We start from the raw sequence: 22,770 nt of genomic DNA, 5'->3' as shown, positions 1-22,770 counted from the left end.
GGAAAAATCCTACAATGCTGCAGTGAGCACCAAAGTTGTGATATAATTACACCAAGAAACTGCATTTACATTTACATTAAACTCTGGATCTAGGTATCTTTTTAACCTGGGGGGAAAAAGTGAGAGACAACGAGATTAATATTGAGAGAAAGTTTCAACGTTCAAATGTTTTAATTTAAAACAATAATGGTAACAATGATAGTGTTAATAATGATAATGACTTAATGACTAATATTTGTGACAATAATATATTAATGGACGGTTAATTTGTACCTACCTACTGTATCACGAGTGGTAGTAAGTAGGCTTGCACGCCTTAGACCCCGGGTTCGAAGTTTTTCGGCTCTGTGTGCTTGGAGTTCGGGACGCACACCCACTCAGCCTCGTGAGGACTTTCATCGAGTAGCGACCAGTGGCGGCATCACCATTGTTAAAAGTTTATTCAAATATGGAAAACGATTACAAAGGATTTACTTTTTAAGTTACATAATATGTAATGCTGTGATATCACTCGAAATTTTCACATTTTCATCTGTTTTTTCCTCGTTGGGGATGGGAATTTTTGTCGTTATGTGCTCGTTGTGTGTAAACAAAGCCTTATGGCCGCGCTACTCTAATGTAAACTTCGCGCCAGAATGTAAACAAAACCGTGTTTTCCATATTTTAATTTACATTTGTGAAAATGTTCGATTGTGCTTTTGTATTGTTTTAATCCCTTATATTTCCCCTCTTTTTTCTCTTTGTCCTGTTCTTTTTCCCTTTTTCTCCCCCTCCCTTTTTCTTTCTCATCCGTAATCCTATCTACTTTTTCTCTTTCTCTCGTCCTCTTTCACCCGCCAGGTCCCCTTTCTCTCTCCTTTATTCTTTCCCCTTCTTCATCCCTCCCTTCATTTTTCTCTATTCCTCCCTCCCTTTTTCAATTTTCTCTTTTTCTCTCCCTCCCTATTTTTCCTTCTCGTAAATTATGTTTCCTTCTCCCTCACACTCTTCTTGTCTTGTCTTTCTCCCACATTCCCTTTTCTCTCTTTCTCCTCCGTTCACTCTCTCCCTTTTTATCCTTTTCTTTCTCGGATTCTCTCTTCCTCCCGCCCTCTTTTGTTTGCATTTTTCTCTCTTCCCCTTCCTCTTTTTTCTCTCACCTCTTTTTTTTCTTTCTCTTTCTCTCTCTCTCTCTCTCTCTCTCTCTCTGTCCCTCTCTTCATGCATAAAACATAGTTAAAGCGCCCAATAAAATAAAAAAAAAAAAAAAACATGTTTTAAGAGCAGTAGGTATACCCCTGATACCCGTTTGTCTGTAACCATCAGGCTCAGACAACACCTGACTTGAGTGGCCGTCCTTAGGCTAAAAACAGAGTTGAGTACAGACTTATAGAGCATCGAGCAGGTAGAGGATAGTGTCAATAGAGGGAAGTGACGACTTCAAACCGCATAGAACTGAAAGCAAAATGCTCTATGCTCTTTGCTTTCCGCTCCGGGGAACGACCGTTGCGACAAGCATTCATGGCTATGCAAAATATATATAGTTAAAATCGCTTTTTAATATCCTATTAAATTTAAGTAGGTACTGGAATAAGCCCATTTTTCAAACTTAGAAAAGGCGTGGAAATAGGTATCATTTCTTATAGACCCCCAAAAAAGTGATGTGTGTTTTTGAATTTGGAAACCACTGAACTAGGTACATCCATTTACTTGTCTATATGTTCTACCTCTACATAATACATGTATATTACCTAGGTAAGTAGGTACATAAAGTTAATGTACCTTACGGTACCTTCCTTCCTCACCTCAACAAACATAGGTATGTATGTATAGGTACATACATATCTGTTTAGGGTACCTATACTTTTACCTACCTCATGTACGTACCTACTACCTATGGACTATATCAGGGGTTTCCAACTTCCATGTGTATGCGGGCCACATGCTAAATTGGCAGGTACTTCGCGGGCCACCTACACAGGGGAGCAGGCCCGTATACAGGACTTTCTTGAGGGGATGGGGGGGGTGGATGCTCCATTTTAGGACTCCACCCCATAGAGGGGCCCAGCGTAGAGGCTGCGGGGGCCACATGTGGCCCGATGTGGCCCGCGGGCCGCTAGTTGGAAATCCCTGGACTATATGATGTATACCCTATACCTATACTAGTTTTATGTTTGTTTGCAGTCTTGTTTTTATCCACACGAGCTTTTAAACTCCCTCCCCCCCCTCCTCCTTCCCTCATATCGCTCCCAGGGGGGAGGGAGGGGGTTGGGTGGTAATTTTGATGTTTTCTGAGGAGCTTTGGATGGGCCATTGTACACTACCTTCCTTTTAAGATTCTTTTTTTTTATAGATTTCTTTTATATTTTCTTCTATTTTGGTCTTTTTTCCCTCCTTCTTTCTCTCTGCCTTGCTTTCTCTTCTTTTATTTCTTTTTCTCCCTTTCTTCTCTTTTTCTTTTTATTATTTTTCCTTTCCCCCTCTTTCTTTTACATTCTCTTTTTCTCTCCTTTCCCCCCTCTTTCTTTTTCTCCCTTCTTCTTCTTCCTTTTTATTATCTTCCCTTCCTCCTCTCCCTTTCCTCCTCTTCCTTCATTTCCTTTTCTCCCTTCTTCCCCCCGTCTCGTTTGACATTCACATAGCGTCCACTAGTCCTGTATAGGTATTGTGTGAAGGTCCTAACCTTCAAAGTAAAGAATTCAACCTTCAGAATTTTCAAATTTCCCCTCCATCGGTCCTTGTCCAGTTAAATCCCTTCCTCTCCCGTCTTGGTCCTTTCCTTCCATTATCCTTTTCCAATCTCTCTGATTTTTCCTCTCTCTTTCCTTTGTCCTTTCTTGTTCCTCTTCCTCTCTTTCCCTCCCTCCTCCATCAGTTCTCTTCCTCTCCTTCTTCTCTCCTGTTTCTATTCCCTCTTATCCTCTCTTCTTTCTTCTCTTCCCATCCTTCTAGTTTCTACGTCCCTTCTCTCTACGTAGTTTCTTTATGTCCTTTCTACCGACACTGTCCTGTTATCCCTCCATTCATTAACTCCTTCCCTAGTTCCCTCTCCTCTGCCTTCTTCCAGTCCCTTCCTTTCTCATCTCTTCTCTTTTCCCTTCTATCCCTCTTCATCGTTCAGATACCCCTCCATTCATTAACTTCTTTCCTACCCCTTCTTTCTCCTCTTCTCTTTCCCTTCTATCCCTCTCTCTCTCCCCCTTCTCTTTACGCATTAGCTAGCTCTCTATCTCCTTTCTTCTCCCACCTCCTGTGTACCCTTTCTGTACCGCCTTACCTAACCTACTTTCCTGCTTCCCACACTTTGTCAATATCTCCCTCTACCTCTCTTCCTCCTTACTTTCCACTTTTCCTATTTCCTTGTCTCCTTTATCGACATACAGGGTGTCTAAAAGTCAATATACCTTCCAAACGTACGAGTATCTAAAAGGGTGGATTCGAGATTCAAGTATCCGGATTCAATAGGGAAGTTCACCCCAACGTTAACACAGACGAAAGTCCATAAGGTTGGGGTACATATATCCATTCAAATACAATTCACAATGCCATAATATATTCTTATTAAATTGTAATAAATGTTAGTTGATGTCATTGTAATTACATTCTTTGGAAAAAAAGTACTACACTAGAAAGTACTCATTGAAATATTTCCAATCGAAATAGAGGTGCAAATGTTTGTTGTTGTTGATAGCGGGGATCGAACCCGGAGTCTTTCGCATAACAAGCAAGCGCGTTACCAATGGGCTATAACCGTGCCCTCATGAATAATTTGGCCAAATGGATACCAAGCACAACGTTGTTTAACTTCAGTGGTCCACGGGGAACTGAGGCAAACACCATCACCAAAGTATGGAAAAGTATCTTACAAGTGTAATAGCCAATGGAAAAGCAGAATTTTGAATTTGGACGAATCATATCGAAATATGGAATTGTAAATACTTTTCCATACTTTGGTGATTCAGGGTGTGTTTATGAACAGGGCTGAGATGAGCTCGGACGAGGTGAGATAGCTGTCCCGGCGGCAATTTTTAAAATTCATTTTATATTTATTTTTGTTTGCTTTGTAATTTACTTGTTTTTAATAGCTAATATAAATGAAAAGTATAATATAAACGTGCAAACTAAAGATAAAAATTAAAAAATGAATTCAGATTGTACAAGTTGCGGAAAAAAAATCAAAAATTCGAATTTCCCGCCAACTTTACACGCAAAAAGGCCGACGATGGCCTACGATGGCCCTGTTCATAACCACGGCCTGAAAGAGGGGAGATTCCACATGGAGGTTGAAAACAGTGGAGAAAGCGTTTGGTGTAAAGTGAAGCCGATAATGACATGACTCATTGCCCGCGAACTTTTTAAATAAAATATGTTTTAAATAAAACTATGTAGGTACCTACCTAGCTATCAAAAATTCGAATTTCCCGCCAACTTTACACGCAAAAAGGCCGACGATGGCCTACGATGGCCCTGTTCATAACCACGGCCTGAAAATTTATACTCCTCGTATTTTATAGAAAGGTTTCAAATGCCCGCGATTTTTTGAATATTTTTAAAATTTCGAAAAGGGGAAAATGGATAAAAAAAAACCGGAACTCCCTGTTTTCCAGTTTGTTAATTTTCCTGATTCCTGAAGGCCCTAAAGTTGACCTTTATCTATGTTTCAATCAGGAAATTGACTAATGTGGGTAGGTACACAAATTATCCATTACCATAAGGATACACGTTAGGTATATTTTAAATTTAAAGAGATGCAGTTTGTGATGATAGCGACAATGTTTGATTTATGCTTAAGCGCTGAAGCTGGAAATAGGAATACCTACCTATTAATGCTTACCTATCATGGGAGCCTAGACGTATAGGTACTTTTAATAAATATGTACCTATTAGGTACCTACTTATGCCTAATCCTAAAAGTAACAAACATTGCGTTGGTGCATTTCAAAGATACCCAAGACAATTCTTTGAATTTAAGAATCGCGATTCACGATTCTTTTGAAATATTCGACTCTTTGAATCGACTCAGAGAATATTTACCCATCCCTATTCCAGTTTGTTAATTAATTTTCCTGATTCCTAAAGGCCCTAAAGTTGACCTTTATCTATGTTTCAATCAGGAAATTGACCGACAGGAATTGGTGGTAAGTCAAGAACACAATCACCCTTATGTTGCACCAGTCAGGTACTTTGCCTTTGGTATTTTACAGTTGAACACCTTGGGACCTTTGGTACCAAACCACCTTATCTTTGACTTGATATGTGCAGGTGTAATAAAATTCAATCTTACTGACTACCAGCAAAGCAAATGATTATTGAGCTATAGGTAGATTAGAGAATAAAGGTAAGAATTTGCCAACTAGCAGGAACTTTGGAAACTTGGTAACCAACTTACATACTTGGCATTGATTGGAAGTGACAGCTTGGAAAATCCCATACCTTTATTACTTTTCCTCTTTTATTATTCCAGATGGCTGTCCCATCAGATTTGATAAACGCTGTGATCAAGGACTATTATGCTAAAAAAGAAAGCAAACCTGCAGAAAACAATGAAAGATTTGATGCATACATTTTCAAGGATACATGTTCCAAGTCTCATGAAGTAAAACCTTCTTCATCTTCATCAGAAGCTAAATCATCATCATCAGCAGCTAAAAATGATGATACAGAACCTAAGGCAAAAACATATGGACAGCAATATGATGATTACAAGAAAGAATCTTACAACTACAATGAAGATGCTTACTATGGTGAAATGTATCCCGAGTATGAAGATCCGTATTATGCGGGATATGCTCCTCCAGAACCTCCCGTCTATGGTCCTCCCAAAGTACCACCAGTCTATGGTCATCCTGAAGTACCACCTGTCTATGGTCCTCCTTTGCGACCACCTCATCTGTTGCCTCCTGTTGGATATAGACCAAGACCATATGGTATGCTAGGTGCCCCTAGACCCCCACCACCTCACTATTATGGCACAGGCCCCCCTAGATTTCCCCCTCGACACGGACCTCCACTTCCTTCTCGGCCACACTTTCAGGAACTTGAACCCTATGATGGTTATTTGAAAAGGAGACATGATGATGATGATAATTCTCAGTATGATTCTAAAAGAAGAAACACTGGTTTTCACTATATAGAAGAATTATTTGACTATGGTAAGTATTGAACTATTAAAAAAAAAAGGATATTCCTTCTATTTGTACATAACAAAGTATTTAATTTAAGCAATTAGATTTATGCTTTTAATTGCTTCAGCATTTGTAATCATTTTTACATAGGTACACATTTGTTTTCCTTCCTTCAAAAAATGCTTCACTTACTACACTAAATTTTTATCGGAAATTCAATGCCATATTTCTTTATTGGCTTTCAGATGCATTACCGAGGGGTCTGACAGACCTCTTCACTAGAGATACTTGTAATCTATGTTTGGTCTCGGTAAGTAAACACTTTGATTATTATGTTAATCATTTTTACATAGGTACACATTTGTTTTCCTTCCTTCAAAAATGCTTCACTTACTACAGTAAATTTTTATCGGAAATTCAATGCCATTTCTTTATTGGCTTTCAGATGCATTACCCAGGGGACTGACAGAGCTTTTCACTAGAGATACTTGTAATCTATGTTTGGTCTCGGTAAGTAAACACTTTGATTATTATGTATTTTGATTCCTTACTATTTTATTATTATGTATTTTAATTCCTTACTATTTTATTATTATGTATTTTAATTCCTTACTATTTTATTATTATGTATTTTAATTCCTTACTTTCCTTCCTATACAGGAGAAGGAAAGTAAAAAGCACAAAATTCTTAATTTAAAAACATCTAATAAGTACCTAGTTTATTTTTTATTACCTGTGAGGTTTGATAGAGTGAAATCCAACTGCTAAGGTCTTATCGTGTTGAAAGCTAAGAGAGAAGGAAGACATGATAGGAGAGAGCTAGCCGATCCGAGAACGAAATTTATCCATCCAGGATAAAATTCGCCCCGGGTGGGAATCGAACCCGCGACCTAGCGCTTACAAGGCAGACGCGCTACCCTCCAAGCTAACCAGGGTGGCGGGACGATTTTTTTCTGAGACCTTTTGAAGATTTTTCTCCCCCGAACCAGTACAACTTTTAGGGTACCTACCTATCAAATCATTTTTCCTGGTTGTAAATCTTAGGTTTATGAAATGTAATGTGTATGATGATTTCAGATGGTTCTGTCATGTATGTAATGTGAACAGCGCTTCTGAGGATCAATATGAAGTTCATCTGAGTGGAAAGCGACATAAGAAAGCTTGGAAAGTCACCCAGATGGTTGCACCCGTTGGTAAGTGTAAGCCTAGTATAAATTTTATATTTATCCTTTATTGTGACGTCCGTAAGTGAAGTCCGTGTGTGAAGTCCGACAAATTAATCGTAAGAACGGCGCACACTTCCTATCTATCCGGGAACAAACAATGTTCCTAAGGTACCTTACACAATCATTAGTAATGTCATTATTTCCAAGTAATGATGATGAAAAATCAGAAAATCCGGAATTCCATCTATTTTCCATCTACGGAATTCCATCTATGGAACTAATGATGGAATTCCGGATTTTCTGATTTTTCATCATCATTACTTGGAAATAATGACATTACTAATGATTGTGTATGATATCGCATATTATTATTGCGGCAGCTGGCTTTTCCCGGCCCTACTCAGGTTGAGTGAGTGAGATTAATATGTGTATGGAGATTATCACCGAACGAAGTTTTTTTTATTACTAAAAACCTTAGCAGATTTACATTGTCACACATTGTGACGTTAAACTCATTGAACAAATTGTTCAAAATCACAAGACATATAAAATGTTTCAGGTTTGGAGTCCATAATACAATCCAGTCATCAGGGTATCAAGGTTGATGTCGATCCAGAAATTTTATATTTATCCTTTATTGTGACGTCCGTAAGTGAAGTCCGTGTGTGAAGTCCGACAAATTAATCGTAAGAACGGCGCACACTACCTATCTATCCGGGAACAAACAATGTTCCTAAGGTACCTTACACAATCATTAGTAATGTCATTATTTCCAAATAATGATGATGAAAAATTAGAAAATCCCGAATTCCATCATTAGTAATGACATTACTAATGATCATGTAAGGTACCTATAAGGATATCGCATTATTATTATTGCGGGCAGCTGGCTTTTCCCGGCCCTACTCAGGTTGAGTAAGATTAATGTGTGTGTGGAGATTATCACCGAACGAAGTTTTTTTTTATGTTAAAAACTCGTTACTAAAAACCTTAGCAGATTTACATTGTCACACATTGTGACATTAAACTCATTGAAAATATTGTTCAAAATCACAAGACATATAAAATGTTTCAGGTTTAGAGTCCATAATACAATCCAGTCATCAGGGGATCAAGGTTGATGTCGATCCAGAGTTGCTGTTAGATTATGGTAAGTTATTGTTCCATTTTTATTAAATTTCTTAAATGAATTTTGCTGATTTTTTTTTTTAAAGGTTGGATATAGTGCGTCTGCCTTGTAAGCACTAGGCCGCGGGTTCGATTCCCGCCCGGGGCGGATTTTGTCCTGATGGGATGATGTTCGTTCTCGGAACGGCTGGCTTTCTCCTATCCTGTCTTCCTTCTTTCTTCGATTTTGGGACGATAAGACCATAGCAGTTACAGTTCCCTCTGTCAAACCTCTTGAAAAAAAAGGTTGGACAGAGGAAATTGTAATTGCCGAGGTCTTATTCGTTTTGCCGAGGTAAAACGAAAAGAGAATTAAGACAGGATAGGAGAAAGCCAGCTGCTCCGAGAACGAACCTTATTCGTTCAGGATAAAATCCGCCCGGAACGGGAATCGAACCCACGGCCTAGCGCTTACAAGGTAGACGCGCTACTAACCCAGCTAATCAGGCTGGCCTTCCTTTTTCTTTAACTATAAGTAATGTCATAACATTGACTCATGTATTTCAGACTATAATGTCTGAATGTTACCTCATGTATTTCAGACTATAATGTCTGAATGTTAACCTCATGTATTTCAGACCTCGACCTATTCTGTCCCCGCTGCAAGGAATACTTCACCGCCCCACCCGAGCTAACCTACCACTCCTGCTCCAACCAAACCATCAAAGCGGACGAGCTGTTCTGCAAGAAATGCAAGACCGGGTTCGACACCCGGCCAGAGCTGAAATATCATGACTGTCGTCAAGATCATTACTGTAGGACCTCATGTATTTCAGACTATAATGTCTGAATGTTACCTCATGTATTTCAGACCATAATGTCTGAATGTTACCTCATGTATTTCAGACTATAATGTCTGAATGTTACCTCATGTATTTCAGACTATAATGTCTGAATGTTACCTCTTGTATTTCAGACCTCGACCTATTCTGTCCCCGCTGCAAGGAATACTTCACCGCTCAACCCGAGCTAACCTACCACTCCTGCTCTAACCAAACCATCAAAGCGGACGAGCTGTTCTGCAAGAAATGCAAGACCGGGTTCGATACCCGGCCAGAGCTGAAATATCATGATTGTCGTCAAGATCATTACTGTAAAGAGTGTGATAAGTGTTTCGATAGTCCGAATGAGTTGATGAAGCATGAGTGTGGCCAGGAACAGAATGGAAAGGAGAAGGAGTTGAAATCTAATCTGTCTCAGGTACCTATATTTTCTAGGGGAAAAAAAAGAAATAGAGATAAAGTGGCTCATGACGTTTCAGACAGATACCAACTTCACCAACTACGTATAACGTTGTTAAACTTAAGTGATCCCTTGGAAACAGATGCGTTCAACATTCGTTTCCTCCTGGGTCGGCATTAATAAAATCGATGAGATTATTTGAAAACAATAATAGGATCTAAATGGAAGGTAACTACTAGGCGAGGTTAACGTCTGTACCACCTAACCCTTTGATGAAGCATGAGTGTGGCCAGGAACAGAATGGAAAGGAGAAGGAGTTGAAATCTAATCTGTCTCAGGTACCTATATTTTCTAGGGGGGAAAAAAAAACAGAGATAAAGTGGCTCATGACGTTTCAGACAGATACCAACTTCACCAACTACGTATAACGTTGTTCAACTTAAGTGATCTCTTGGAAACAGATGCGTTCAACATTCGTTTCCTCCTGGGTCGGCATTAATAAAATCGATGAGATTATTTGAGAACAATAATAGGATCTAAATGGAAGGTAACTACTAGGCGAGGTTAACGTCTGTACCACCTAACCCTCATAGGTACCTTACACAATCATTAGTAATGTCATTATTTCCAAGTAATGATGATGAAAAATCGGAAAATTCGGAATTCCATCACTAGTAATGACATTACTATTACTAATGATTGTGTAAGGTACCTATTAGAGCTCTAGTTTTACTTTCTATTACTACAGTATAGCGAGCTGTACTAGTAATGAAAGTATTGCAATCGGTCCAAATATTCGTTTCCTCCTGGGTCGGCATTAATAAAATCGATGAGATTATTTGAGAACAATAATAGGATCTAAATGGAAGGTAACTACTAGGCAAGGTTAACGTCTGTACCACCTTATAGGTACCTTACACAATCATTAGTAATGTCAGTATTTCCAAGTAATGATGATGAAAAATCGGAAAATCCGGAATTCCATCATTAGTAATGACATTACTAATGATTGTGTAAGGTACCTATTAGAGCTCTAGCTTTACTTCTATTACTACTTTTTGTTTAGTTTGAGATAATGGTCAAGTACGATATCATACATATTTCTAGACATGGTCTTCACTTGACTGGAGTGGTCAAGTGAAGACCATGTCTAGAAATATGTATTCTATTACTACAGTATGGTTGGTTGGTTGGTATCAAATGCTGGGAATTGACTATCAGGTCATTTTTACTACAGTATAGCGAGCTGTACTAGTAATGAAAGTATTGCAATCGGTCCAAATTTTTATATGATCGGAATTCCAATTCCATCATTAGTAATGACATTACTAATGATTGTGTAAGGTACCTATTAGAGCTCTAGCTTTACTTCTATTACTACAGTATAGCGAGCTGTACTATTTATTATTTATTTATTTATATATTTATTCACGGGACTTTACTTGAATACAAAAATGACAATAGAAAAAAATACACTAAAACTAAACGAAAGTATTGCAATCGGTCCAAAATTTTATGTGGTTGAATTCTCATATAAATGAGGATAAAACCCCACCAAGATATGTAGGTACGATATTGAAATGCGACTGTCTACCATGTTCTTTTCCCCCAGGACTGCAGTTACTACTGTACTCTATGCAGGAAGACTCTGAACTCTGCCATATCGCTGGAAACTCATGGCAAGAGTCGTTTACACAATGCATTGCTACACAAGCTTATTGACAAATATGAGGTCGGCTCAGACTTCAATCCATTCAGGTATAACAACTTTCTCTTATGTTACTAGACACATTTCTTCTAGAATATACCCTGTTTATCCTACTGGGATAGAACTGGAAACCAGGTTAAATTCCCGGTGGAGTCGAAGTTTCTTTAACTCTGTGCTTGGAGTTCGGGGTGCGCTCAGTCTCGTGAAGACATATGTAGGCTACTTTTATTGGCATTAATGGAGTAAAGAGATTATATGGAGATTGAGTGCAAAGGAGGTGCTTTGTAACCACACAAGTTGTGAAAAGGTACTGCTTTACAAGAAATAATTTCATTATAATTGATCAGTTGCGTTTACTTGGGTAACGGACATTTTCCGTTAGTAGATATGTAATGCAAAAGTGGTTCCTACGTAGTTACCTGTTATGGCCAGTTTTTGGTTTCTATGTGAAATTGTTTTTCGTTTTGAAGAAATGTTATATGTTAAGAGAGAACAGTACCCAACTACTTTTCTTTTAGTCAGATGACTGACTGATTTGCTTTGATTTGACAGGACCATCCCTCGTGAAGTGTTCCATTGTGACCAGTGTACGATTCACTTCAAGGATGAAGAAGAATTGGCTTTACATAAAAAACAAGGCCAGCACTCCATTCCACTGAGTACCGCCAAGTTAAGCAACGCCGAGCCTGCTAAGGTGAAACAGCCGAGTCCAGAGAAAGAAATTGGGGAGGTGGGCGAGTATGATATTAGAAATGTGGATGTGAATGCTCTGCTTAAACAGTATAACAAATCATAGACTGCTCGTGCTACAAGACCTCTGGAAACCCAATTTACATAATCTATGGATCAAATTTCCTTCAAAATAGAAAGGTTTTGCAACCAAAATTAGCGTCCCCTTAACTAAACTCTTTAACGAAAACTCGTTTCTACACATGCCTAGACACGAGAACAAATATCATCTGTTAAGGATAAAATCCTCCCCGGGTGGGAATCGAACCCGCGGCTCCTTAGTATGTAAGTATTAATAAGTAAAGCACTATTCGAAAATAATAACAACATCTTGAAATAAATATATGATAAAAAAAAAAATAATAAAGGGACAAGGACTGTGATTGTTATAGTTTCCCTCTGTAAATAACTCTCAATAATAATAATAAAAACGAAAAGGCAATGTTTTTCTTCAGTAACGAAATTCTATAATCAGTACTTTGTTGTTCGGTATACAGTAGAAAAAAATGTTGGTACCAAAAGTGACCAAATCGAAAGCTTAACAGAAGATGTAAAATAAATAATAACATGACAAACAAAAACAAATACTACCATAGACGTATTTTATTACACTGATTCGGAATTCAAATGCACCAGTTCCTAATGGATCATTGAAGTAACTTGGTCGTTTGATCATTGAAGTAACTTGTTCGTTAGATCATTGAAGTAACTTGTTCGTTAGATCATTGAAGTAACTTGGTCGTTAGATCATTGAAGTAACTTCGTCGTTAGATCATTGAAGTAACTTGTTCGTTGAATCATTGAAGTAACTTGTTCGTTGGATCATTGAAGTAACTTGGTCGTTAGATCATTGAAGTAACTTGGTCGTTAGATCATTGAAGTAACTTGTTCGTTGGATCATTGAAGTAACTTGGTCGTTAGATCATTGAAGTAACTTGTTCGTTGAATCATTGAAGTAACTTGGTTCTTGGATCATTGAAGTAACATTTTCGTAGCTGGCTTTTCTCGTCCCCACTCAGGGTGGATGAAGTTTATGTGAGTGGCCGGGCAGCTTGTCGCCAAATGGAGGGTAAAACCTCCCATTACTAAAATCCCTAATAGTTATACTGTGACGTTAAACCATTGAAAATCGAGCCACGGCTTGATGGGAAAAATCTTTTAGCCAACACCTGAGAGCAGCCTAAGACGCGTTTCGTTCTTATTAAAACTCATCAGTTAGACATAGCTCTCAGGTGCTGGCCAATAATTTGGAAGTGTTATTTATACTTCAGAGATGGAAATTGTGGAGAAACGAGAACCTGCGTTTTCTATGTAAGATTATATTTGTGTTGAGTGTTGTTGTGAGCGCCACAATCTTCTCTTCGTGCGCTGTTTATTAATCATGCTAGATACCACTTTGCCTTTTTTTTTCTTGGATCTCAAAAACTCTTCATTAACTATCCTCTCGGGGCTGCCAGCTGCGTGTCAAGTACCAGACGGTCACCCATCCAGATAGTAACCATGCGCATCGATGCTCAACTTAAGTATCTATGGCGTGAAACAGCCACTGGCGCGGGCGCAGGCAAATTTGAGTTCGAATCAGATTCAACAAAATGCATCTATTCACTACTGTAATAAATTAATGACTACAAAACCAAAATCCCAGAAATTTTCCACTGTCAAATAGTAACCTACTCATGTCTACGTAATATTGACACTTAAGTGCCTGTATCCACTTAAGTGCCAGCACTTGAGTGAAGTGCACTTTAAAGGGCTTTCACTTTGAGCTGCTTCATCTTGGGAGTTTTCTTTTTCATTTGACGCTTTGCTTCTTTCTCCTCCCAACGTCTTTGCTTCTCTGGGTCTTCCTCCTGAAATAAATCGAAGAGAAAATATAGTCAATGAAAATCAGCAGCAAAAGCAACAGTTTCCAATGGATCAGTAATGTCGCGCAACGTTTAAAGCAGGGCCGTATTTAAGCCTGGGTCAACACAAGAACACCAGAAAAGGTAATCCGTAGAAACATTTCCAATCGAAGAACGAGTACAAAATTTTGTCAATGGGAATCGAACCCGGGACCTTCTGCGTGGTAAGCAAAGAAATAATAATAACAATAATAATGCTTATTTATACTGCTCGTATAAGACTGAAAAGTCCCTTTACTCCAGCAGTAGGCTAGCACTATTATTGTGGTCAAATTCTCAAATTATATTCAGGACAAAATTCCATACCTCGGCTGGGATTGAACCCACACCCTCCTGTTTACCAGGCGAGCGTCTTGACCATTACACCACCGAGGCACCACACAGGCAGAAAGAAGGTGATTACATACCTGCATGATTTTCTCCTTCTCGAGTCGGCGTTTCTCTTCTTTTCTCAACGCTGCTGCCTCTGCTCTGGCGACATGGGTGGTCTTGAGGAAAGCCTCCTCTACACGATGTCGGTTCTTGTCCGCCTTGGATTTAGCCTGCAAATATTACACACATGTATAGTATACTTAGTAGAGCTACTACATACACAAGACCTTGTTTTTTTTTTTTTTTTTTTTTTTTTTTTTTTTTTTTTTTTTTTTTTTTTTTTTTTTTTTTTTTTGAAGGGGTTTGATAGAGGGAACTGTAACTGTTAAGATCTTATCGTCCCGAAATCAAAGAGAGAAGGAAGACAGGATAGGAAAAAGTCAGCCGTTCCGAGAACGAACATTATCCGTTCGGGATAAAATCCACCCCGGGCGGGAATCGAACCCGCTGCCTAGCGCTTACAAGGCAGGCGCTCTACCCACAAAACTAACTAGGCTGGCAAAAAGAGGTTTGATAGAGGGAACTGTAACTCCTAAGGAGAGGTCTTATTGTTCCGAAAGGGAAAAGAGAAGCAAGATCGGATAGGAGAAGCCAGCCGTTCCAAGAACTCATTCTACTTAGATTGCAACTCCTCCTTACCTCACGACTGAGTCTAAAACGCTTGACACGGTCCAGAGTGTAGAAAACGAACTGCATGAGAGGTTTCATTTCATCAATAGTGTCCTGAATACTGAGCTGCCCCATTTGTAGATTGAAGTTGAACAGAATGACCTTCTTCACGTCAGGTAGCTTGGTGAGGGTTGTTTCTCTGGGGAAGTGTAAAAAAAGCAGCGATTAAATTGGCGAGAAAAGACACAATACTTCCTGCCTCGATGGTGTAGTGGTCAAGGCGCTCGCCTGGTAAACAGGAGGGCGTGGGTTCAATCCCAGCCGAGGTATGGAATTTTATCAATATAATTTGAGAATTTAACCAAAAAAATAGTAGTAGCCTACTGCTGGAGTAAAGGGACTTTTCAGTCCTATGCGAGCAGTATAAATAAAAACTGTTATTATTACTTCTCGTTTAGGTACTGGGTCAGCACGAGAACAACAGAAAGTAACCAGTTGAAATATTTGCAATCGAAAAATGATTACAATTTTTTGTCGATGCGATGGTGGGAATCGAATCCGGGACCTTCTGCATGGCAAGCACGTTAGCACTAGGCTAACCGTGCCCCTACATGCTAGTGCCTGGTAAACACGAGGTCGCGGGTTCAATCCCAGCCAAGGCACATAATAGATTGACAAAAAATACATCAATTTATCTGTGCACGGAATGGGAAGTTTGAAGTTGAATAATCCCCGTGATAAGAGTCGTACAAAACGATCAAAAAGACGGTTTTTTTTCCAGAGACAAAGACCTAAGAGATGGAAGTCCCCTCCTAAAATAAATGCTTAAAAATAGCTTAAAGAAAAGAAAAAAAGTTTGTTGAAAAAGACCGGTGCCAGCATGGTAGGTAAACATTGGTTGTTAGGATTATTGAGATACTTATTGGGAAAAATCCTACAATGCTGCAGTGAGCACCGAAGTTGTGACATAATAACACAAAGAAACTGCATTTACATTTACATTAAACTCTGGATCTAGGTATCTTTTTAACTTGGGGGGAAAAAGAGTGAGAGACAACGAGATTAATATTGAGAGAGAGAGAGAGAGAGAGAGAGAGAGAGAGAGAGAAGAGAGAGAGGGAGGGACAGAGATCTAAAAGATAAAGAGAGGGAGTGAGAGAGAGAGATGGATGGATGGAGCACATTAATTTAACTATGGTAACCAAAGCAGAATATAGGAAGAGAGGGAGGGAGAGAGAGAGAGAGAAGAGATAGAGGAAGACAAGGGATAAATTAAAAGTGAAAGAGAGATGGGTATAGAGAGACAAATAGAAGGAAAGTTGAAGAGAGAGAGGAGTGGAGAAAGATGAAGGAGGAGGAGGAGGAGGAGGAAGAAGAAGAGGAGAAGGAGGAAGAAGAAGAAGAGGAGGAGAAGGAGGAGGAGAAGGAGAAGTAGGAGGAGAAAGAGGAGGAGGAGAAGGAGGAGGAGGAATGGATGGAAGAGAAGGGAAAGGAAGAGATGAAGGACAAAGAGGAAGTCAAAAGAGAGAGATGTTTGATGGATAGAGGAAAAAGAAGGAAAAAGAGAAAGAGGAGGAGGAGGTAAAAGAGTGAGTGAGTGAGAGAGAGAGAGAGAGAGAGAGAGAGAGAGAGAGAGAGAGAAAGTGAATTTAATGTTGATGGTTTTTACATCCAACCCATTATAAATTATATATCCTTTTTATACAGTGTATACCAGAAGTTTTTGACAACCCTTCAAGTTTTTATTATTATTTTTTAAAGTAAAGAGGTTTGATCGAGGGAACTGGGAACCCCACGACGTGAAACATCTATTCCAGTGTCCAGCAGCACCCACCAACCTGGACGTCACCACACTTTGGACGGACCCAACGGAGGCCGTACGCTTCCTTGACCTGAGGACGGCAGAGGAGGTCGATGTATGATGCTAATACAACAACAACATCGAGGGAACTGGAGAAGAAGGACATAGTAGAGGAAAGCCCAGAACGAACCTCATTTGTTTAGGATAAAATCCATCTCGGACGGGAATCGAACCTTTTTACGTTGGTACAAAAAACCAATTTGAAACTTTCCGACTTCTTCTACCCTATATGTTGTTGGTTGAACGCCCTGTATATTGTTTATTCCCTGGTTACACGTTACACGTTGTGGTTTTTTAATACAGATTCTATCCAACCTTTTGACTTTAGTATCATCCTCCTCCCTCCTTCCTTCCTTCACTTCTTTTCTCTCCTCTTTCTTCCTCTTTCTGCTTCTCCTCTTCCTCCTTTTTCTTCTGCTCCTCCTCCTCCTACATTCCTTTTTCCTTGTCTTCTTCTCTTTCCCTTCGCACTCTCTCTCTTTCTTTCTCCTCCCTCTTCCTTCTCCTCCTCATTCTCCTCCATTCCCTATTCCTTGTCTTCTTCTCCTTCTTCCCTTCCATTTCCTTCTCTTCTACGTCAATTTCTATTTCCCTGCTTTCTTCTTCTCTTTCCTCCTCCTCCTCTCCTCCACTTCCTCGTCCTTTTATTCCTCTCCATCTATTGTCTCTGACTCGTGGCAATTTTTGAAGATTTTGTTCAGCAAACTGTAGTGTTATTGCTGCTGAAAAAAAAAAAAAGAATGTTGCATGATATTTTGCATGAAAGATGTGCTCACAAACATCAAAACTTCAAAGAACTGAAACAGCAAAATACATTTTAATAACAAAACTCGTAGTCCGGTAATGATTGATACAAATGAATTAGGCAGGTAGGTATAGAAGTGTTTTCTAGTAGGGAGGAGGGTAGGTCCTGGGGGCCCCGCGCCTTTGAAACTGCCCCGGGCCCCGCGGGGGGCTAATCCGGCCCTGTTAATCTATGTATGTACCTACCTATGTGTTACATAGACTATACATAGAACATATGTACACTGTACATGGTTGCACTATTATTACATGTACATGGTAGGTAAATACCTAACTACATAAAGCCTGATGCATGAAGTTCACTTTTTTTTAACTCTCTACTGTGCAAGTGTGCACTATAATTTAGCTTGCATTGCATGTTCAGGACTGAGTTTGTGTGTACTTGCATTAATATAACAAAGCTTGCATATCTATGTACAAAAGAGCTTGCATTGCACGTTCCTCGCCGGGTTTGTATGTATTTGCATTAGAATGGAATATTCACTGGTGCACACCCACAGAACTTGTATAGTTGTATACCTACATACTCAAAGAACTTGTATGCACACCCACATGTATCCCATGTACCCACCAGCCACCACCAACACCATCACCAACACCACCACCACCAACACCATCACGAGTGTGAAAATAAATCCCGGGAATATAATTCCTTTGGGAGCGTGCATGCTAGAAAAAATAGGGGGATTTAGGTAAAAATCAAGAACAAATATTTGTTAGTTTAAAAATAACAAAAAGGTCGAGTGTACAAAAGGACGTTGGACTTGAAATCCAGGGGGATAGAGATAGTGCTTTGATTGAGAGGGAAAAAAGTTATGAACCGGAATAGAATTGGATAAAGTTTAGTACCTATTCCTTGTTTATATACATCAGGTTCAAGGTACATAGATACATAGGTGGTACCTACTACATTTTTAGCTATTAAATTTAAATTACCTTTAAGGATGAGCTAGGTATTCATTTCTCGCCAAAATCCCAACTTTGGGTCAGGGTTGTGTGTGTGTGTGTGTGTGTTGTGTGTGTTGTGTGTGTGTTGTGTGTGTATGTGTGTATGTATGTGTGTGTGTTGTTGTTTTTTTTTGTCTAAATTAATCTGATGATGATGGGACTTTTGGTAGGTAGTAGGTACCTCCCAATATCTATCTACCTTGTTATTTCAGTCTTCTCTAAAAACCAAATGACAGGAATGGAGATTGGAAAGGTTTGGGTAGGTTTTTGGGTTGTCTTCAAATAATAAACATTACCCCACCTTTAGTTTCCTCCCCTCTCCTCCTTCCCCTTTTCCCTCCATTTTTCTTCCCCCCCTTCCCTTCTTTCTGTGTCTCTAGTTTCCAATTTTCTTCCTCCTTCCTTCTCCCTCCTTTACAACTGACATTACCCTACCTCCAGTTTCCTCCTCTCTACTTCCTCCCCTCCTCCTTCCCCTCTTCCTCCCTCCCCTCTCCTCCTTTCTGTACCTCTAGTTTCCATTTTTCCTCCTCCTAAAAAAAAAAAAAAAATAGGTTAGGTCTGTACAATTTTCAGGTGTAGGTTCTCGGAATGGCTGGCTTTCTCCTATATCCTCTCTTTCTTCTCCGCTTTCAAGACGATAAGACCTCTCTAATATCAAACCTCTTTTTTTCTTTAAAAAGAAGGAGAAGAACAAGGAGAAGAAGGAGAAGAAGATGAAGAAGAAGAAGGAGATGAAGGAGGAGAAGAAGAAGAAGGAGAAGGGGAGAGGGAGAGGGGAGAAGGAGAAGAAGAAAGAAAAAAAAAATGGCTGACGATGACGTAGGAAGCTAGTTAAGGAAGCTCCGCTGGAAAACGCCCCTGGGTTTGAGTTTCGTTCTACTCTTACTCAAAAGTTTAGCAATGACGTCATTTAGCGTGAAACATGAATGGAGAGCTTTATGTACATATGTATTTAATATACCTTCCTATATCTATGTATTTTTTATGTATCTAATGTAGGTATATCTATGTACCTATTAGCTTTGTATCTAATGGTACAAACATAAATGTATCTCTATATGCATAGGTAGATTTGTACAAACATCAGGGACCTTTCCCCCTCTCTCTCTTTCTTTCTTTCCCTCTTCTTCCTCCCTTTCTTTCTCTCACTCCCCTCTCTCTCCCCTCCCTCCTTCTCTTCCTCTCTGTCTTTTGTCTTCCTTTAGCTCTTCCTTCTACTTTCTCTATCTCCCTCTCTCTCTTTTTTTTCCTCTCTCTCTCTCTCTCTCTTTTCGCCCCTCTCTTTCTTCTTTCTATTCTTTTTCGCCCTCTCTTTCTCCATCTCTCTCTCTCTTTATTTCTATCTCTTTTCCTCGGGGCGAATCTATCTCATTCAGAAAATGTATTTTCTCTCCCCCCCCCCTTCCGCTCCATTCTCTCCCTCCTTCTCTCTCTCTCTCTTTCTCTCTCCTTGCATTTATTTCTTGACGTTTGATTGAAGATATAAACCACAGATCCTCCATTGGTTTTCTCTTTGGAATTACTGATGTGATTTGACGAAACCTCTTTGGTACTGGAATCCCATCAGGAGAACATTTTGCAAAGACCAATTGCTCTTTGCTTTGCTCTTTTGTAACTTTGTACCTACAGTTATAAGTTTTAACAATGAAGGTTTTATCGTTCCAAAATCGAAGAGTGAAGAAACGGAGGACAGGATAGAACAAACCCAGCCGTTCCAAGAACCAACCTCACCTTTTTTTAGGATAAATCTCGCCCCGGACAGGAATTGAACTCCTGATCTAGGAACATTTGCAAAGGCCAATGAAATTTCTCTTTGCTTTTTCTTTACAGAAAATCTCAAAGAGTTTTACGAACTATTTACTCGATTCAAAGATAAACCTTATTTAACTTGCTTTTTGTTTAAACATTGCGTATATTAGTAAAGGGACTTTTCAGTCCTATCTCAGGATAAACTACGATTCCTGTTCTATTGAAGTCTGATGAGCTGATGAGCTGATATTAGTAAAGGGACTTTTCAGTCCTATCTCAGGATAAACTACGATTCCTGTTCTATTGAAGTCTGATGAGCTTTTCCATAAAGAACTTTCTGTAAAGGAAAAGCAAACTAATTAAATTGGTAAAACCCACTAGCAAAATGTTGAAAATTTCAAACTAAACTTGTGGTTTCCCAATATTCCGATTGAGTGAATTCAAAATAACATTACCACCACCATTGTCTGGTCTAAAGTTTCAACGTTCAAATGTTTTAATTTAAAACAATAATGGTAACAATGATAGTGTTAATAATGATAATGACTTAATGACTAATATTTCGGGTCTATTGAAGTCTGATGAGCTTTTCCATAAAGAACTTTCTGTAAAGGAAAAGCAAACTAATTAAATTGGTAAAACCCACTATCAAAATGTTGAAAATTTCAAACTAAACTTGTGGTTTCCGAATATTCCGATTGAGTGAATTCAAAATAACATTACCACCACCATTGTCTGGTCTAAAGTTTCAACTTTCAAATGTTTCAATTTATAACAATAATAGTAACAATGATAGTGTTAATAATGATAATGACTTAATGACTAATATTTGTGATAATAATATATTAATGGACTATTAATTTGTACCTACCTACTGTATCACGAGTGGTAGTAAGTAGGCTTGCACGCCTTAGACCCCGGGTTTGAAGTTTTTCGGCTCTGTGTGATTGGAGTTGGGGATGCACTCCCACTCAGCCTCGTGAGGACTTTAATCGAGTAGCGACCAGTGGCGGCATCACCAAAAGTTTATTCAAATGGAAAACGATTACAAAGGATTTTAAGTTAATATGTAATGCTGTGATATCACGAAAGATGTAAAAAAGCTCTGCTTTCAGTACCACAAAGAATTCATGATTTGTACTCTCGAAATTTTCACATTTTCATCTGTTTTTTCCTCGTTGGGGATGGGAATTTTTGTCGTTATGTGCTCGTTGAATGTAAACAAAGCCTTATAGTCGCGTCACGCTAATAAACGCCGCGCTACTCGCCAAAATGTAAACAAAACCGTGTTTTCCATATTTTAATTTACATTTGTGGATTTGTGAAAATGTTCGATTGTGCTTTTGTATTGTTTTAATCCCTTATATTTTCCCCCTTTTTTCTCTTTGTCCTGTTCTTTTTCCCTTTTTCTCCCCCTCCCTTTCTCTCTCTCATCCGTAATTCTATCCACTTTTTCTCTTTCTCTCGTCCTCTTTCACCCTCCAGGTCCCCTTTCTCTCTCCTCTATTCTTTCCCCTTCTTCATCCCTCCCTTCATTTTTCTCTATTTCTCCCTCCCTTTTTCAATTTTCTCTTTTTCTCTCCCTCCCTATTTTTCCTTCTCGTAAATTATGTTCATCTCCCTCTACCTCTCTTCCTCCTTACTTTCCACTTTTCCTATTTCCTTGTCTCCTTTATCGACATACAGGGTGTCTAAAAGTCAATGGACCTTCCAAACGTACGAGTAGCAAAAAGGGTGGATTCGAGATTCAGTAGGGAAGTACTACACTAGAAAGTACTCATTGAAATATTTCCGATCGAAATAGAGGTGCAAATGTTTGTTGTTGTTGATAGCGGGGATCGAACCCGGAGTCTTTCGCATAGCAAGCAAGCGCGTTACCACTGGACTGACCGTGCCCTCATGAATAATTTGGCCAAATGGACACCAAGATTACCGTTGTTTAACTTCAGTGGTCCACGGGGAACTGTGGCAAACACCATCACCAAAGTATGGAAAAGTATCTTACAAGTGTAATAGCCAAGGGAAAAGCAGAATTTTGAATTTGGACGAATCATATCGAAATATGGAATTGTAAATACTTTTCCATACTTTGGTGATTTAGGGCACAGAAAGTATTTTTTCGATCGTGAGCATCGGTGGATTATCTTTTGGACACTCTGTAGATTATAGATATACTTCCCACTTCTCTTCTTTACCTTCCACTCTAAAACCTTCTCCCCTTACCTCCCTCCCATCCTCTCCTCTCTCCTCCCACCTCCTTCTCTCTCTCTTCCTCTCCTTCTACATACTTTCAACCTCTCTCCATTCCTTCCCCCTCCCCTTTTTCTCAACCTCTCACCACATCCCTTCTCGATCCTATTTCTCTTCCCCTCCTACCTTCTCAATCCTCTTCCTCTACTCTTACCTCCCTCCCTTGCTCTCCTTTTCCCTCCTCTCCCTCCCCCCCTCCCTCCTCCTCCTCTAC

General features: G+C 39.3%; 3 protein-coding genes across 3 annotated transcripts; 2 read left to right on the top strand and 1 right to left on the bottom strand.

The window, feature by feature from the left end:
• Window positions 1-4,551: 4,551 nt before the first annotated feature.
• LOC103507453 (translation initiation factor IF-2-like) lies at window positions 4,552-6,570 on the top strand. The gene is made up of 5 exons (XM_026822305.1): window positions 4,552-4,612; window positions 5,059-5,117; window positions 5,444-6,131; window positions 6,350-6,438; window positions 6,550-6,570. Exons 3-5 carry the CDS (start codon window positions 5,444-5,446, stop codon window positions 6,568-6,570), a joined length of 798 nt encoding a protein of 265 aa, XP_026678106.1. The 5' UTR covers window positions 4,552-4,612; window positions 5,059-5,117.
• Window positions 6,571-7,152: 582 nt separating this feature from the next.
• LOC103507452 (zinc finger protein 700-like) lies at window positions 7,153-12,246 on the top strand. The gene is made up of 5 exons (XM_026822304.1): window positions 7,153-7,297; window positions 8,346-8,420; window positions 9,354-9,637; window positions 11,232-11,377; window positions 11,880-12,246. Exons 1-5 carry the CDS (start codon window positions 7,153-7,155, stop codon window positions 12,121-12,123), a joined length of 894 nt encoding a protein of 297 aa, XP_026678105.1. The 3' UTR covers window positions 12,124-12,246.
• A 254-nt stretch (window positions 12,247-12,500) lies between these two features.
• Window positions 12,501-15,142, bottom strand: LOC103507451 (coiled-coil domain-containing protein 47-like). Its single transcript, XM_026822316.1, has 3 exons — window positions 14,972-15,142; window positions 14,368-14,502; window positions 12,501-13,906 (listed from the first exon to the last, which is right to left on the bottom strand). Exons 1-3 carry the CDS (start codon window positions 15,074-15,076, stop codon window positions 13,802-13,804), a joined length of 345 nt encoding a protein of 114 aa, XP_026678117.1. The 5' UTR covers window positions 15,077-15,142; the 3' UTR covers window positions 12,501-13,801.
• Between the last annotated feature and the right edge of the window lie 7,628 nt (window positions 15,143-22,770).

The sequence above is a fragment of the Diaphorina citri genome, unplaced genomic scaffold (assembly GCF_000475195.1).
Source record: "Diaphorina citri unplaced genomic scaffold, Diaci psyllid genome assembly version 1.1 scaffold314, whole genome shotgun sequence".
Classification (NCBI taxonomy): domain Eukaryota; kingdom Metazoa; phylum Arthropoda; class Insecta; order Hemiptera; family Psyllidae; genus Diaphorina; species Diaphorina citri.
This window is presented reverse-complemented; position numbering and strand designations above follow the sequence as displayed.

Coding starts and splice junctions, on each gene's coding strand:
- LOC103507453 (XM_026822305.1), top strand. CDS start 5,444: ATGGCTGTCCCATCAGATTTGATAAACGCTGTGATCAAGGACTATTAT. Junction 6,132..6,349: donor AGAAGAATTATTTGACTATG/GTAAGTATTGAA, acceptor ATTGGCTTTCAG/ATGCATTACCGAGGGGTCTG. Junction 6,439..6,549: donor GTAAACACTTTGATTATTAT/GTTAATCATTTT, acceptor ATTGGCTTTCAG/ATGCATTACCCAGGGGACTG.
- LOC103507452 (XM_026822304.1), top strand. CDS start 7,153: ATGAAATGTAATGTGTATGATGATTTCAGATGGTTCTGTCATGTATGT. Junction 7,298..8,345: donor CCAGATGGTTGCACCCGTTG/GTAAGTGTAAGC, acceptor AAAATGTTTCAG/GTTTAGAGTCCATAATACAA. Junction 9,638..11,231: donor TGAAATCTAATCTGTCTCAG/GTACCTATATTT, acceptor CTTTTCCCCCAG/GACTGCAGTTACTACTGTAC.
- LOC103507451 (XM_026822316.1), bottom strand. CDS start 15,076: ATGGGGCAGCTCAGTATTCAGGACACTATTGATGAAATGAAACCTCTC. Junction 14,503..14,971: donor GTTTTAGACTCAGTCGTGAG/GTAAGGAGGAGT, acceptor TAATATTTGCAG/GCTAAATCCAAGGCGGACAA. Junction 13,907..14,367: donor AGAAGGAGAAAATCATGCAG/GTATGTAATCAC, acceptor GATTTATTTCAG/GAGGAAGACCCAGAGAAGCA.